The 15,063-nt window shown below is 39.7% G+C and overlaps 1 protein-coding gene across 1 annotated transcript in view; it reads right to left on the bottom strand.

The window, feature by feature from the left end:
* The window catches only part of zc3h12b (zinc finger CCCH-type containing 12B), a 113,242-nt gene extending 105,963 nt beyond the window's left edge, over positions 1-7,279 (bottom strand). The window contains exon 1 of the mRNA XM_073058055.1: positions 6,894-7,279. Coding sequence (XP_072914156.1) covers positions 6,894-7,064 — 171 coding nt within the window. The 5' untranslated portion in view covers positions 7,065-7,279. The remainder of the gene's footprint in view (positions 1-6,893) is intronic.
* Between the last annotated feature and the right edge of the window lie 7,784 nt (positions 7,280-15,063).

Genomic DNA, 15,063 nt, shown 5'->3' with positions numbered 1-15,063 from the left:
AAAAAACTTGTGTTACAGAATGAACATACAAGAAGACTGTTTGGGGGAGGAACAAGTAAGGAAATTATAAGCCATTTAAACGCACTCAGTTGTGGGTGAAACTTTTCTATCGGAAATGAGACTGCATGCACTGAATGAGATAGCTTCCAGAAAAAGTTAAAAGAAAGTTCATGCTTGAATTACTTTTTTTTTTAAACTGAGGGGAATTTTGGGATACGTGCAGAAGCTGACCTCTTGAGGTACAACACAAGCCACTTGGAAAGAAAAGAAGGAAAATGTGTAATGGCATGTCATATATCTACACCAAAGTCTTAGATAAATATATACACTAAAGGAATAAAATCAAAATATCCAGACAATATTCAATGAACTGAGTATGATAAACTGATATAGGATGCAGGAAACTGCAATAACGCAAGGGCAGATTTACTGAAAAGGTGACAGATAGTTAAATGTAGAATTTAAACCAGTCCACTTAGAAATGCATAAATATAAAGACCAAATGGGTTAACCTGTGCCGCTTCATTCCATGAAGGCAGCATACCAATTAACTTCTGCAACATTTTAATATGCAGTTATTGCTAACTGTATTGTCACAGGCTTGTCGTCACACTTGGGCCTAAATTTGAGAGTGACTATCACCAGTCATAATTAGCCTGTATGATGTAAACAGCAGTCTATACTCACCCACAGGCATTCTGAAACTGGTTTCAATCTTGAAAGTTTTCAGTAATGACTCTACACCAGGCTGTATGATTCCTCACAGTCTGACAATGCTCAAGGTGAAGGGGCAGAGATGACCAAGGGGCCAGGAGATCCTCTACATAGAACCTCTAAAATCAGTCGGAGCAAATAGTGTTGGAAGACAATATAATCTTGAGCACCTGAATGAATCATCACAGTAACGCCAATGACCTCACATTCTGGGTCAAGATCGCAAACATAGCATATTAGCAATTAATCAATATAACTGCATCACAGAACTTCCAGTTATTTAACAATAATCAACATATCACCGAAAACATCATAGGACACTAATGACACACTTCTCATAATGCAAATTATTGCAAGCATATCCAGCATGGGAGGAGTTGGTTTATAAAGTTCGTGGCCACAATGACATTGACAGTCACTGTCAAAGTAGTCCTAACCCTACGAGATATTGGAACTGTGACCAAAGAAAGTGAAATACTTCAGTAAGCTGTCCTGACTTAATTTTTCACATATCTCACATACAGTTTCTTTGTGAAGTTCAGGTATGAAAACATCTACACGAGGACCCATCATTATGGGGTCTTCTGCGGAGAGCCATGGTCTCACTCTTCTTTCAGCATTTTGTACTGACATTTGTGTATTCTGCTCATTCTTCCTGACTTGGTATGGTTCCAACAGAATTACTACAAATGTCCCTGTGCTTCGTGCAACTGATTTGTACAAAACTCAAACTCATGGTAAAGTCTTTCAGCATTTTTGAAGACCTCAGTAACTAAAAGCAACTCCAGAACAAGTCTCAATGGTGTGTAGTGGGAGACGGAAAGTCTCTGGCCGTGTGCCCAGAGACCCGAGTCCTTTGAGCACAGAGTTTAGAAAAAGCGATGCAATGGACTTTTAACATCGTAAATCAGCGAGTCGTTATGTTATGTCTCCCCTCTCGTGGTGAAACAGACACAGCTTTTTTTCCCTTGTTATTCCCTGTGGCATGTCGAATTACCAGGTGAACGAGCAGTCTTTGGGGTACTGCAAGTCTGTGTCTTTATTGATACTTTGCTGCACGCTTGAGCGCTAGGTGAGGTCACCAATGCTTTTTTTTGCTGGTGGGGGGAGGGGAGACGAAAAAGAAAATAAATCGCTATTTTGCTGCTGCTTACGCTTGGGAGGGGAGAACTGGGGGTGGGTTTTGGGGTTCTAACATTTAACTGTCATTCATACTTTCTGGCACTTTTTTTCATGGATGATTGCGAAGAAAAAGAATTTCAGGATGTATGTTGTACAGTCAGCCCTCCTTATCCACAAGTCCTGCATGCGCGAATTCAACCAACCGCAAAACGAGAAAACCCGGAAGTGCTCTTCCAGACTCGTTGTTCGAGCATTGTTTGCCTTGTATCTCATTCATTCGCTACTTTGTGCCTGTGAAAAAATGGCTCCTAAAAAGCAATTAGGTGGTCAAAGCAATTCCTCAACGGCTAAGAGGAAACGTAAAGTGCTATCTCTCGCTGAGAAAGTAGAAATATTCAATCTTTTGAAAAGTGGCATGTTGCATTCCGAGGTGGGCTGTAAGGTCGGCAAGAACGAATCGAGCATTCGCACAATAAAGCAGAAAGCAGCTGAAATTCAAGGAAATGTTAGTGCTGCCCCTACAACGGCAAAAATAGTCTCTCTGGTTCGTGATAAAGTGCTTGCGAAGACTGAGAAAGCATTAAGTGTGGCTAGAGAGCCTGTCACAGAAGCATATACCTTTCGATGGCCAAATTATATGTGAAAAAGCTCTTAGTCTCTATGAGCACTACTGTGACGGGGTTGATGAGAGTGTGAGAGAAGAGCTTAAGGCTAGTAAGGGATGGCTGGCTGGCAATGTAAAGCGCTACAGCCTCAAGAACGTAAAGATCACGGGAGAACCGGCATCAGCTAATGCCGAGGCCGCAGCAGCGTTCCCAGAGGAGCTCAAGAAACTCAAAGAGAAAGGCAACCTTCCAGAGCAAGTCTTCAATTGTGATGAAACGAACTACAGGTATTACAAGTTTTACTCATTGTTTGATCATTGTTCGCCTTGTGTCTCGTTCGTTCGTTGCTTGCGTTATGAGCGAGAGGAACAAGTACAGTTTTTTTCTTGTCAATATTCCCTAAACATTACAGTATAACAACTATTTACATAGCAATTCCATTGTATTAGATATTATAAGTAACCTTGAGATGATTTAAAGAATACGGGAGGACGTGCATGGGTTATATGCAAGTACCACGCCATTTTATATAAGGGACTTGAGCATCTGCGTTTTTTGGTAACCGCGGGAGGTTCCAGAACCAATCCCTCATGGATAAGGAGGGCCAACTATATACGTTTGACATTAAATGTATCTTTGAAATGTGCAATGGATTTGCAGCACCTGCCCAGATACTGCCACATGTCAGCAAAGATCACGAAATAGTGATTGTGTGAGGACTCTTCCTGCTTCTGACCAAAGTGCAGGATTAAAGAAACCTTTAGGCAGAGCATCTCATGATATTCCATCACACATCAGGTGGAAACCTTGCTAAAATTGTTCAATTACTGTGTGCAATAATAGGAGCCTTGCGTAGACAGAAAATTAAAATAATTCTTTTCATGTAGGTAATAAAAGGAAATAAGAGTATTGTTAAATTTGTAAAAGGCAATGGCTACATCTTAAACATTACACAGAACTTTTAACACACCTTTTTGAAAGAATACTTGTGCTAAAAAGGAGCAACATTTTTACTACAGGATTAACTGGTCTGGCTGCAGCACAGGAATCAAGATGACTAAAGGGGTTCTGAAAAAGACTTTAAATGTTCAAATCCACAAAACGCCTACATGGAAAATACATGATTTTTTAAAAGAATTTGAATACCTTGGTGACAGCTCACCAATTAAGTACATAGGGAAATATGATGCTGCAATTGCTTATCTGATTTCAGATCCCAGTCTTTCAATAAAGATCTGACTGTTGGCCTGTAGGAGTTCTAAATGAAATGTGCTAAGAATTGTGCCAATAGAATTCTAGAAGCATGGGCCCAAAACAAAAAACTGCCTTTAACCAACAAGAAAATAGTTTTCTTCCCCCCCCCCCCCCCAAAATCTACTGCAGTCAATGAAAAAAAATTATCACATTGATAAATAGGTGGTCTTCCAAGAACTACAGTGCAATGTAAATGAACTACAGTGAGTGTGATGCAAATGAAACAAATTCATCAATATTACTATGCAGAATGAAATAACCAAGACTAAAGAGCTAATACAAAAAAAGTTTAGAATTTATTGATTAATGATGAGAAACACGAAGAAAAGACTTGTCGGTTCTACAGGTTTCAAATAAATGAATGAATGATGTTTTAAAAATTGTGATAATGTTTACAAAGTGGACAGAGCAACAGGCAATAAGTTATTCGAACATCAAACAGACTGCATTAATTGATGTTAATAATAACTACTAGGCATTTTGGAGGTCAATAACTTTTACCTAATATTCTAATATGAAAACATGTAACAAATATTTGCGATTTTTCTGAACTTGCAGAAAAAAAAGGATTTGTAAACACTTCCACAATTCAAAATAAGTTATTCTTACATGATATTTTTCCAAACTGCTATCATTTTTGTTTCATTTATTACAGGGAAACAAACACATTATTAAACAAATTATTTCCACATTATAAGCAGATATTCGAAATATTTATTTTTAATTTTTTTTTTAAAAACACGTACTTAAATATGTGTTGAGTGACCAGTTTATTAGGTACCTCCCTGACCTGATACAGTGGCTGTTCATAGTCTTCTGCTGGTGTAGCCATTCACTTTAAGGTTCGACATGTGCACTTAGAGTTGATCTTCTCATACCATTGTTGTGAGGCGTGGTTATCTGAGTTACTGTCACCTTCAACCAGTTTTGGCCATTCTCCTCTGACTTCTCTCGTTAACAAGGCATTCCCCCCCCCCCCCCAACAGAACTGCTGTTCACAGGATTTTTTTTTTGTTTCTTCTACCATTCTCTGTAAACTCTATAAACTGTTGTGCATAAAAATCTCAGATCAGCAGTTTCTGAGATACTCAAACCACCCCTTATAGCACCAATAACCATTCCACAGAAACATTCCTTCCCCATTGTTGTTCCATTTGAACAACTGAATCTCTTGACCATGTCTGCGTGCTTTTGTGCATTGAATTGCTGTCACATGATCCGCTAATTTGCATTAACAAGCAGGTTTACAGGTGCACCTAATATAGTGGCCACTGAGTACATGTTCTAATAATATAATCTTGTTACACATCCCACAACTCAGCAAGCCAATTCGCTCCAGACCTGTCCATTATGCCAAAAGTTGGATGGGGTAATTTCCAGCAAACGTCTGACCTCATTACTACAAAATAACCATTACTTATTTTGAAGAATTCAATGCTTGTTTTAAACCAAAATTATCTTTAGAAACATGCTTAATAAAAATTTAAAAGATTTTATTAAAACCATTGTTCAGAGGTTAACTCTTCTAAAACTGAAGATATGTTACCATTGTGCTTAAAAGAATGGTAGTACTGTCATTTTACAAATAAATACATTTATAATCTGGAGGAATTAACAGTTTTAATAATTTCTATTCTGACAGTTTATAGCATAATTATTGACCATAGAACTTATGGTTTACTGTGGAGTCTCCAACTCATGCAACAGCACAACTTTCTATGTCCTTTGCCTCAACACTATTCAAACATGTAAAACAGTTCTTAATATCACAATCATTAATGGGTTTTCTCAGTTTTTTTCCTATTTTATAAATCGCTTTGGTAAGCAAATTCCCAGGATGGGCTTTTTCAAAAGAATCAAGAGTGCTAATAAGATAGCTTCATCTTTTACTTAAGAATATTGAGCATTCTAATTGTTTCATGCAAAATAATGAGAAATGGAAAAACTCCTACTCCAAAATAAAGTGTTAGTAGGAACTACACTTGAGGTCAATATGTGCAATCATCCATTTAAATCTTAAACAAACACCCTTAATGTTTTTCAAACATACTTTTTAAAATCAAAGGAAAAGTAAACACCACTAGTACCTAGGTCATACAAAATGCTTACAACACTGAATGAGCTAATTACTCAGAGTTTAGAAAAATAGTAAATCATTATGCTTGAGAGTTAAACTGTTAAAAATACCATCAGTGATATCAACAGAAATTGCACAGTGTTCAGGATAACAATGGAATTTAAAATTTGTAATTTTCCTTCACTGATAAATAATCTTTTACTTCCTGCCCATTTCATTATCAAAAATACTAATTATTAAAAGAGAATATCACAAAATTACAACAGTACATTCCAATTGATTAAGACATAATACCCAATTCAATAAAGACTGTCATAATTTGTTTTCTAACTGAAGCGGGGAAACAACATTGAACACATCAGGCCACAAATCACTTCAACTCAAGGCCTCAAACAAAATAAACCCAAAACCTTTCAATCTGTAAGTCTCCATTATCTGGTTGGTAGCAACAGATTATGTTATCTTCCCAGAACATCTTTCTTTCCCTCCAAAGATAAAGTTTCAAATAGTCATTATCTATTTCCAAGTTTCACAATTTTCACATTGTCTTCTGATATAACAACTTATGAACTGTAATAAATATAAAAATCAAAGTCAACTTTTACAGAATTTTTAAAACTACTTAACTATAAGACAGATTCACTAAACATCATAAAATTATCTAACTATTAAATCAGAATTTATCAAGCCATTTAATGGTGAGTAAATCCACGTTGATATATAACAGCAATTAAATGTAAAACAGTTTTATTTTTGAAGCACAGATTTAAATTAATATCAAAGATAGGAAGAAGATACAAAAATCAGCCATTTCATAACGAACTGTTTATTTATCTCGACCCTTAAAGCACTTCCCTTTCACCAAATACACTGCCATTACCTCCAGCTCAAGTACAAAGCCAAAAATCTAGCAAAAGCCACTAACAGGGGCCTGGATGATTTATGGAGCACATAAGGCCCAGCCGGTGCTACTTGTGCGTCTCATAGCAACAAGTGCAGTTTCCTATCTCTCTACCTCCCCTCAAGCACAGCAAAGCCTTCATGCCATTTCAATCCATAAATGAAGAGATTAAATGATTTGGGAAGCTGTAGATGTGGTGGGGCTTTGCAGGGAGACTCACCTTTGCTTTCCTGGGCCCCTCCTGTACCTCTGCTGCCTGCTCTATGTGGACCCATCTGCTGCTCTCTGCCGCAGGCCCGACGCTCACTCTTACTCTGAACAGCCTCTCTATGTGAGGGATGAGCTTCTCCAGCCTGGCGCTGCTACTCAACGGGATCACGAAATCCAGCATTATCCCCTTCACACCTCGATCGCGCAACCGGGGGGCTTTTCTATCCACAAGATGACAGCTCAAAAAAAAAAGAACCCCCACCGATCCGGCTTCAAACCTCCTGCTCGTTTTCCCTTTGCCCCGTTATAGCTGCAGCAGGAAACGGCGGATCCTCTGCCACTGCCTCCTCCTCTTCCCCTCGCTGCTACCTCGCTCGTTCATGATCCTGCGGCTCTTTCTCCCTGCCTTTTTTTTATGCCTTGTGTAGACTTCAATACTCGATACTTCCCTCTACAGGTTCAAAATTTGCCTATTTGTTTACAACCCCATGCATTGACTTGCTCATTTTGCTTGGTTATTGGCCAGCTAACATTCGTGGATTAAATTTAAACCTCTCTAGAAACACGCCAAAATGTTTATTTCAGTAATAAACTGCATTGAAATTTATAAATAATATTATCATATCAAAACATGATTATTTCTATTCACTTGAATATCACGTTATGGTTTTACATTATACTGCTTAGTGATTGTTTTATAAATCCCTTTCACTTACAAATTCAATCCCCACATTACCAAAACCAAAAAAAAAATCAGCTGCTGGAGAAACTCAGCAGATCAGGCAGCATCTGTGAAGGCAAAGGGAGAGTAGACGTGATGTAGGATCTCGACAAGAAACATGAACTCCTCCTCCATAGATGCTGCCTGACCCACTGTGTTCCTCCAGAAGCCTGATATTTGGTTCAAACACCAGTATCTGCAGTCTCATGTCCCACAGTGCCAAATATCAAAATTGCATAATCTTAATAATCAATTTTGATTGCTATCAATAATGAAACATTGAAATGACAGCATTTAATGAATTGGATCAACAACGGACAATACCTCATTGTGCCTCTCAGAGATGTTTCAAAGAGCGTCACAATAAAAAATATTTTGAAATTTATTGGAGCTGTAATCATTGACAAATGTGATCATCACGCAAGCTAGTATTCAGCCAATATAAAGAAGCAGCTACACATGGAATTTATCTACTTCATCTAGGCTGTGCTCTTCAAAACTTATGCTCCAGAAAAGGCTGACCCTCAAATCAAGCTGTTGCTGTACAACTTACAGCACTGGCTTCTTTCTGAGAAAAAAAAATGTGCAGATTTGTCCTCTCCGCAAAAGCAATGACCAAGCCAATCCAACCAGTGACTATCCCAGCAAACTACTCTTACATTATAAGCAAAAGATTTGCATTTAAATAGCATTCTTCACATCTCTGTAAATATGCCAACTTGTCTTACAAACAATGAAAACAGAAGTGGCTCTCAATGACAGAACATGGAGGCACTTTCATGACCGGAAGAATTGGATCAGCCCGCTATTGAATGGCGGAGCAGACTCGATGAGCCGAATGGCCTACTTCTGCTCCTATATCTTACGGTCTTATAAACTCCCCGTCTCTGATGACCCTGTGATGTCAGTCTCTGAAAGACCACATGAGAGCTTCCTTCAAGAGTGCGAAAAGCAAAAGCACCTGGACAAAGTGGTGTACCTGGCTGAGTACTGAAGACCTGTGCTAATCAACAAATAAAAGTGTTTACTAACATCTTTAACCTCTTTCTTCAGCAGTCTGAGGTACCCAGCTGCTTCAAGTAGGCTTCAGTTAAACCAGTAACCAAGAAGAATATGCCTCACTGAGAGCACATGCATCCACTGCGATGAGGTGCTTTGAGAGGTTGGTTATGAAGCATGTCAAAGCTTGCATGAGGGGTGCCTAGGATCTGCTCCAATTTGCCCATCATCATAACAGGTCAACAACAATGCCACTGCACTCAACCCTGGAACATCTGGGCAGTGAAAATGCGTACATCAGGATACTCTTCATTGACTAGAACTCAGCATTCAGCTTTATCCCCTCAAAACAAATCATTAAGCTCCAAGACCTATGCTTCAATACCTCCTTGTGCAACTGGATCCTCAATTTCTGCACTTGCAGACCCCAATCAGTATGGACTGGGAACAACATTTCCTCCATAATCACCATCAGCACAGGTACACCAGAAGCCTTGGATAAATAGTTCAATGCGTGTGGCTCTCAGCACAAGGGATAAAGCCTTCGCCTCCGGAGACAAATAGGAGCTCAAGAGATGCCACTATGATTTATGCAGAGCCATCAAGGGGGCAGAAAAGCAACACAGGGACAAAATTCAATCACAACTGTGACAATGACACATGCAGCATACGGCAAGGACTGTACACCATCACAAACATCAAGAGGAAACACAGCAGTACAACCAACATTGCGGCCTTGTTCCCAGATGAACGAAATGTTTTTTTATGCTTGATTCAGGGTTGATAGGATTGAACCCCCAAGGAGAGCCACTGACGAGACCTGCACCTTGGCCATCTCCGAGGCTGAGGTACATAGAACACTCCATCGTGTCAACAGCTGCAAGGCAGCGGGGCCAGATGGCATCCCGGGGTGGGTCCTCAAAATGTGTGATGAACGGCTGGCTGGTGTGTTTAAGGACATTTTAAATCTCTCACTCTCCCAGTTTGCAGTGCCCTCCTGTTTCGAATCATCCATCATTGTTCCTTTACCTAAGAAAATCAAGGTAGCATGCCTAAATGATTGGGACCCTGTTGCACTCACCTCGATTATAAGCAAATGCTTTGAGAGGCTGGTTAAAGACTACATCTGCAGCATGCTACCACCTACACTGAACCCCCTACAATTCGTCTACAGCACTACACACCTGGACTACAGTTAGCATTCAACACCATAATTCCCTCCAGACTTGACAGGAAGCTCAGAGACCTCGGCCTGCACCCCACCTTGTGCAGCTAGATCCTAAACTTCCTATTGAATCACCGACAGGTGGCAAGGATGGGCTCCCTCACCTCTTCCCCTCTGACCCTCAACACAGGTGCCCCCTAGGGCTGTGTTCTGCATCCCCTTCTCTACTCCCTTTACACCCATGACTGTACTGCCAGACACAGCTCCAATCTACTGATCTAATATGCAGATGACAACTTTGACCGCCTATAGAGGAGAAGTTGACACTCTGACACAGTGATGCCAGGACAACAACATCGCCATCAATGTCCCAAAAACAAAAGAGCTGATTATGGATTACAGGATGAATGGAGACAGACTTAGCCCAATCAGCATCAATGGGTCTGCAGATGCGAGGGTGAGTAGTTTCAAATTTCTTGGGATACACATCACTGATGATCTCACCTGGACTATACACACCAACTTTGTGGCAAAAAAAAGCACAACAGCATCTCTTCCACCTCAGTTGACTGAAGAAGTTCAGCAGGGCCCCCATATCCTCAAGACCTTCTACAGGGGCACCATTGAGAGCTTCCTTACTGACTGTATCACCACCTTACGGGAACTGCACCAACTTCGATCGCTGGGCTCTGCGGAAAATGGTACAGACAGCCCAGCACATCTGTGGATGTGAACTTCCCTCCATTAAGGACATTTACAGCAGCAGGTGCACAAAGGCAATCATTGGGAAGATCATTGGGGACACCAGTCACCCCAACCATAAACTGTGTTAGCTACTTCCGTATGACAAAAGCAACTGCAGCATTAAAGCCAGGACCAACAGGCTACTGGACATCTTCTTTCTACAAGCCATTAGATTTTTAAATTCACATGTCTGTACATTACAACGGAGACATAACGCAAATGTTTTATTCACTCACATTGTGGGATGGATGTAAGATTTATACAAATTCTATTCAATCAGGAAAGAATTAAAGGATCGTTGGGCCCCACACCACCAAGTTCGGGACCAGTCATCACTCTTCAATCATCATGGATAACCTTACTCACCTCAACTCTGAAATGATTCTACAACCTGTGATGTCACTTTCAAGGACTCATTATTTATTTACATATGTATTATTATCATCATTATGTAGTTGCTTAGATTTTCTTCTTTTGTCAGTTGTTTGTCAGTCTTTGAGTATAGTTTTTCCATTGATTCTATTGTATTGCAGTGAATGCCTGCAAGAAAGTGAATCTCTGGGTAGTATATGGGGACTTTGATAATAAAATTACTTGGAATTTTTTGTGGTGTCGGCGCAGAATAACAATCACATTCCACTAAAATAAATAAAAACAGTTGTTTTGGCAGCAATTGAGAGAAACTATTAGAGTAAATGTCTCAAGCCCATAACCTTACATCATAATTTGGAAGAAAAATGATAAAGGTAAAATGCATTGAATGGTGGGGAGGATAAAAAAAAATGGGAAAGAACAATCAAATAAAGAAGTAAATAATAAAAGGTAAAAGTGTTTAAGCTGATAAGCGTGAGATAGCGATACAAGAAAACATAAGAAATAGGACCAGGAATAGATCCCATTATCCTAATCCCCCTGGTACTATACTCCCTACATAGGCAACAATAAAATAGTTGTCTTTGAACAGAGCTAAATGGCTTAGGACTATCTGGATACACATTCTCCATTTAATGGAACTGATCCTCATTAAACCAATTTTAATTTCAATTATAAATGGAGTACAATATGCAAAGATGATTCCATAGATCTACTTAGTACATGTCCGAAAACAAACTCTACCTATATATTTCAAAATATCACACTGCAAGTTCTGTAGAGAACCTGTACATTACACTTACTTGTATAGGTTAGGGATATACAATTACTAAATACTAATTAAATATGAATTCATTATTAGTGATTATATTGATGTTTGAGAGTGGTGGTGTTGTGCAGCTTGGCTACTACACATCCTTCATTACAAAACTGACACTGTTCATTATCTTGGGCCACAAAGTTACATAGGATATGTGGCCCAAAAATGGGTTACAGGAAAAATTAATATTAAACCCAAGGAAAAGGTCTATCGAGTTGGCAGAAAAAAATAGCTAGCTTGATATTTAGAAGTATTGGAATTCAGCAATGGATAACCAAGACATTGATAAAGAAAGGTAAAACAGAGTACGAGAGTAAAACTGTACAGGAACATAGAACCAAACCTTTAAGAGCTTCTATAGGCATGTAAAAGGGAAAAATGCACACAAGGACAAATATGGATGGATCCCTTACAAACAGAAATTGTAGAATTTATAGCGGTGAATAAGAAAACAGTGGAGGAATTAAACAATAATTTATATTAGTCTTCATTGAAGAAGCACAACATAAAAATTACTGGAGATCCATAGGTCCAGTACAAATAAGGAAAAAATAACAAAAACTTAATAACAGTAAAAAAAAATACCACTGGGCAAGTTAATTGTCCAAAAAAATTTTAAATCCCAAGGGCATCTCAGAGGAAACGATGGAGATAATTGATGTTCCAGTTATCATCTTGCAAAATCCTATAGATTTTGGAAACGATCCCAAAAATTATTTTTAAAAAGTAGGACTGAGAAAAGAGGGAATGACTGACTTGTTTTTCTGACCAGTAAATGGTAAAATGGGAATCTTTAAGAACAATATGATATCAAGACACCTAGAAAATAATATAATTGAGCTGGATCAACGTGGAATTATGAGAGGGAAATAACATTTGAATAATTTTTTCGTGTGTCTCACATTGTATCTACATCGTCTCAAATTAATCTAACTAGAATTCATGAGGGGGGGGAATCACTGGAGTTGGTGCATTTGGATTTTTGGAAAGTTTTTAATAAGACATTACTGAATAAAGTTAGAGCATATCCATGATGGAGAGCAAACAGTGTAGAAATAGTTCATTCTCGGGTTGCCACACAGTGATCAGTGGTGTACTGTGAGAATCAGTGCATAATCCTCAACTATTCATTGTCCATATCAATGATTTGTGTGAATAATACAAATAATATTTCCACGTCTTTGACAGCACAAAATAAAATGGGAATATGGGTAATGATGAGCACACAAAGAGGCTGCGATAGCATGGGCATAAATTGAATGATGTGGTAGATGAAGCATAGTGTGGGAAAATGCAAGGTTATCTACTTTGGTAGAGGAAACAAAAAAAGCGAATATTTTTCATGATGAGAGATTAGGAAATGCTGATTCTCAAAGCGACGGTGTGTTCTTGCACATGTGTTGCTGAAAGCTAAGCAGGTGCAGCAGGCAGTTAGGAAGACAAATGCTATCTTGGCCTTTATTGGTAGAGGATTTGAGTAGAAGAATAAAGACATTTCACTGCAACACACACAAAATGCTGAAGGAACTCAGCAGGCCAGGCAGCATCCACGGGAAAAAGTACAGTCGATGTTTCAGGCTGAAACCCTTCATCAGGACTGGAGAAAAAGTGCTGAGGAGGAGATTTAAAAAGGGGGGTGGGGGACGAGTACTAGAGGGAGCAATGGGTGGGCAAGGAGATAGCATGAGAGAAGGACAAGGGGGTGGGAAATGGTGAGGGGAGGGGGCGGTAGAGGCATTATGGAAGTTTGAGAAATCGATGCTCATGCCATCAGGTTGAAGGCTACCTAAATAGAATACAAGGTGTTGTTTCTCCAACCTAAGTGTGGCCTTATCCCATTGATAACTGTTGATAACTAATTTCTCTATACTGAAGATTCAGCCTTTTGGGTGGCGCTCAGTTTCTTTCAGGATAGCACCTTTGGACCTGTGGAGTGGCATCAGGTTTGGCTGGTGTCCTGTCAAAGACAACTATCTCTGTTGTAGGTGTCACGTTTCTGTTGGTGACATGATCATCATTGAGTGGCAAGTCTGGTCTTGCATTGTGTCCGTCTTGTTGGATGCAGTCAACTCAGGTTTGTCTTTCGGTTGAGCACCCAGTATCTGATCCACATGCCATCTCTATGTATGATCTCCAGCATCCGCTCTATACATCAGCAGCCCAGCTTTTGTAGGTATTCTACTGGGTGTCCACTTGTCTTCTTGGTAATCATGTGCTAAGACTTCCTATCCAACCTCCAAGCTCCTTGCTGCTTCACTTGGCAACTGGCTGAGTTGTTTATTCTGCACTTCCCTCTGTAGTCCTAGCTTCAGGGGGTCTAGGCAAGATCTCAGATCCCTGCTCATGGACAGCTTTGCAGGTGTTTGATCTGTCGTCACGTTAACAGAGTTCCAGTACACAAAAAGGAAGTTGTCCACCTTGTGCTGTAGAGAAATGTTCTCCTTTACCATTGCTTTAATAGACTTCTTGAAGGTTTAGATAAACCTTTCACCTAACCCATTCATTGCAGGTTTGTGAGGAGATGACTTGAAATGTCTGATGCCATTTTTGTTCATGAATAGTCTGAACTCTTCTGACATGTATCGTGTTCTGTCGTCACTCACTGTTTGTTCTGGTAAGCCATTTCTGGTGAAAACCGTCCTCAAAGTGGAGACCATCTTTTCTGACGTGGTTGACTTCATTGGTATGACTTCTGGCCACTTAGAATAAGCATCCACAGTAATTAGAAACATGGAGTCCATGAATGGTTGAGCAAAGTCAATATGCACTCTTTGCCATGGTGAAGACAGCCACACCCATTGGTGTAACAGTGCCTGTAGGGGTGCATTTTGAACTTTGTGGCATCCCAAACAGCTTTTGGTCAAATATTGTCACTGTCTACCTTTTCCTGACCATCGCACATAGACCTGGGTGAGACTCTTCTTCTTTACTGTACCCAGGTGTCCTTCATGCAGATTCTTTAACACTCTGCTGCACAGTTTAGAGCGAACCACAACACGAGATCCACACATCAGCCTTCTTTGACGTACAGTCTTGTCTCACTGAGAACTTTGGAAACATAGGATTACCATGAGCTGCCCATTCTTGCATGATGATGTCATAAGCTTTTGACAATGTTGGGTCATTCCTTGTTTCTCTTTGCATTTCAGAATTTGTTCCTGGCAGCTGGTCCACCAATGCTGTGTGGAGCACCTTGACTGGCTCACAGAATGAAGACATCTTCAGTTGTCAACAGTGGAAGACGTGACAAGCTGTCAGCTTTGCTGTGTTGTTTGGTACCCTTGAACTCTGTCATAAGAGTGGGCTCCTAGGAAAAGAGCCAAATGTTGCAACCAGATAGCAGACATCACTGGGATTTC

The sequence above is a fragment of the Hemitrygon akajei genome, chromosome 10 (assembly GCF_048418815.1).
Source record: "Hemitrygon akajei chromosome 10, sHemAka1.3, whole genome shotgun sequence".
NCBI lineage: Eukaryota > Metazoa > Chordata > Chondrichthyes > Myliobatiformes > Dasyatidae > Hemitrygon > Hemitrygon akajei.
This window is presented reverse-complemented; position numbering and strand designations above follow the sequence as displayed.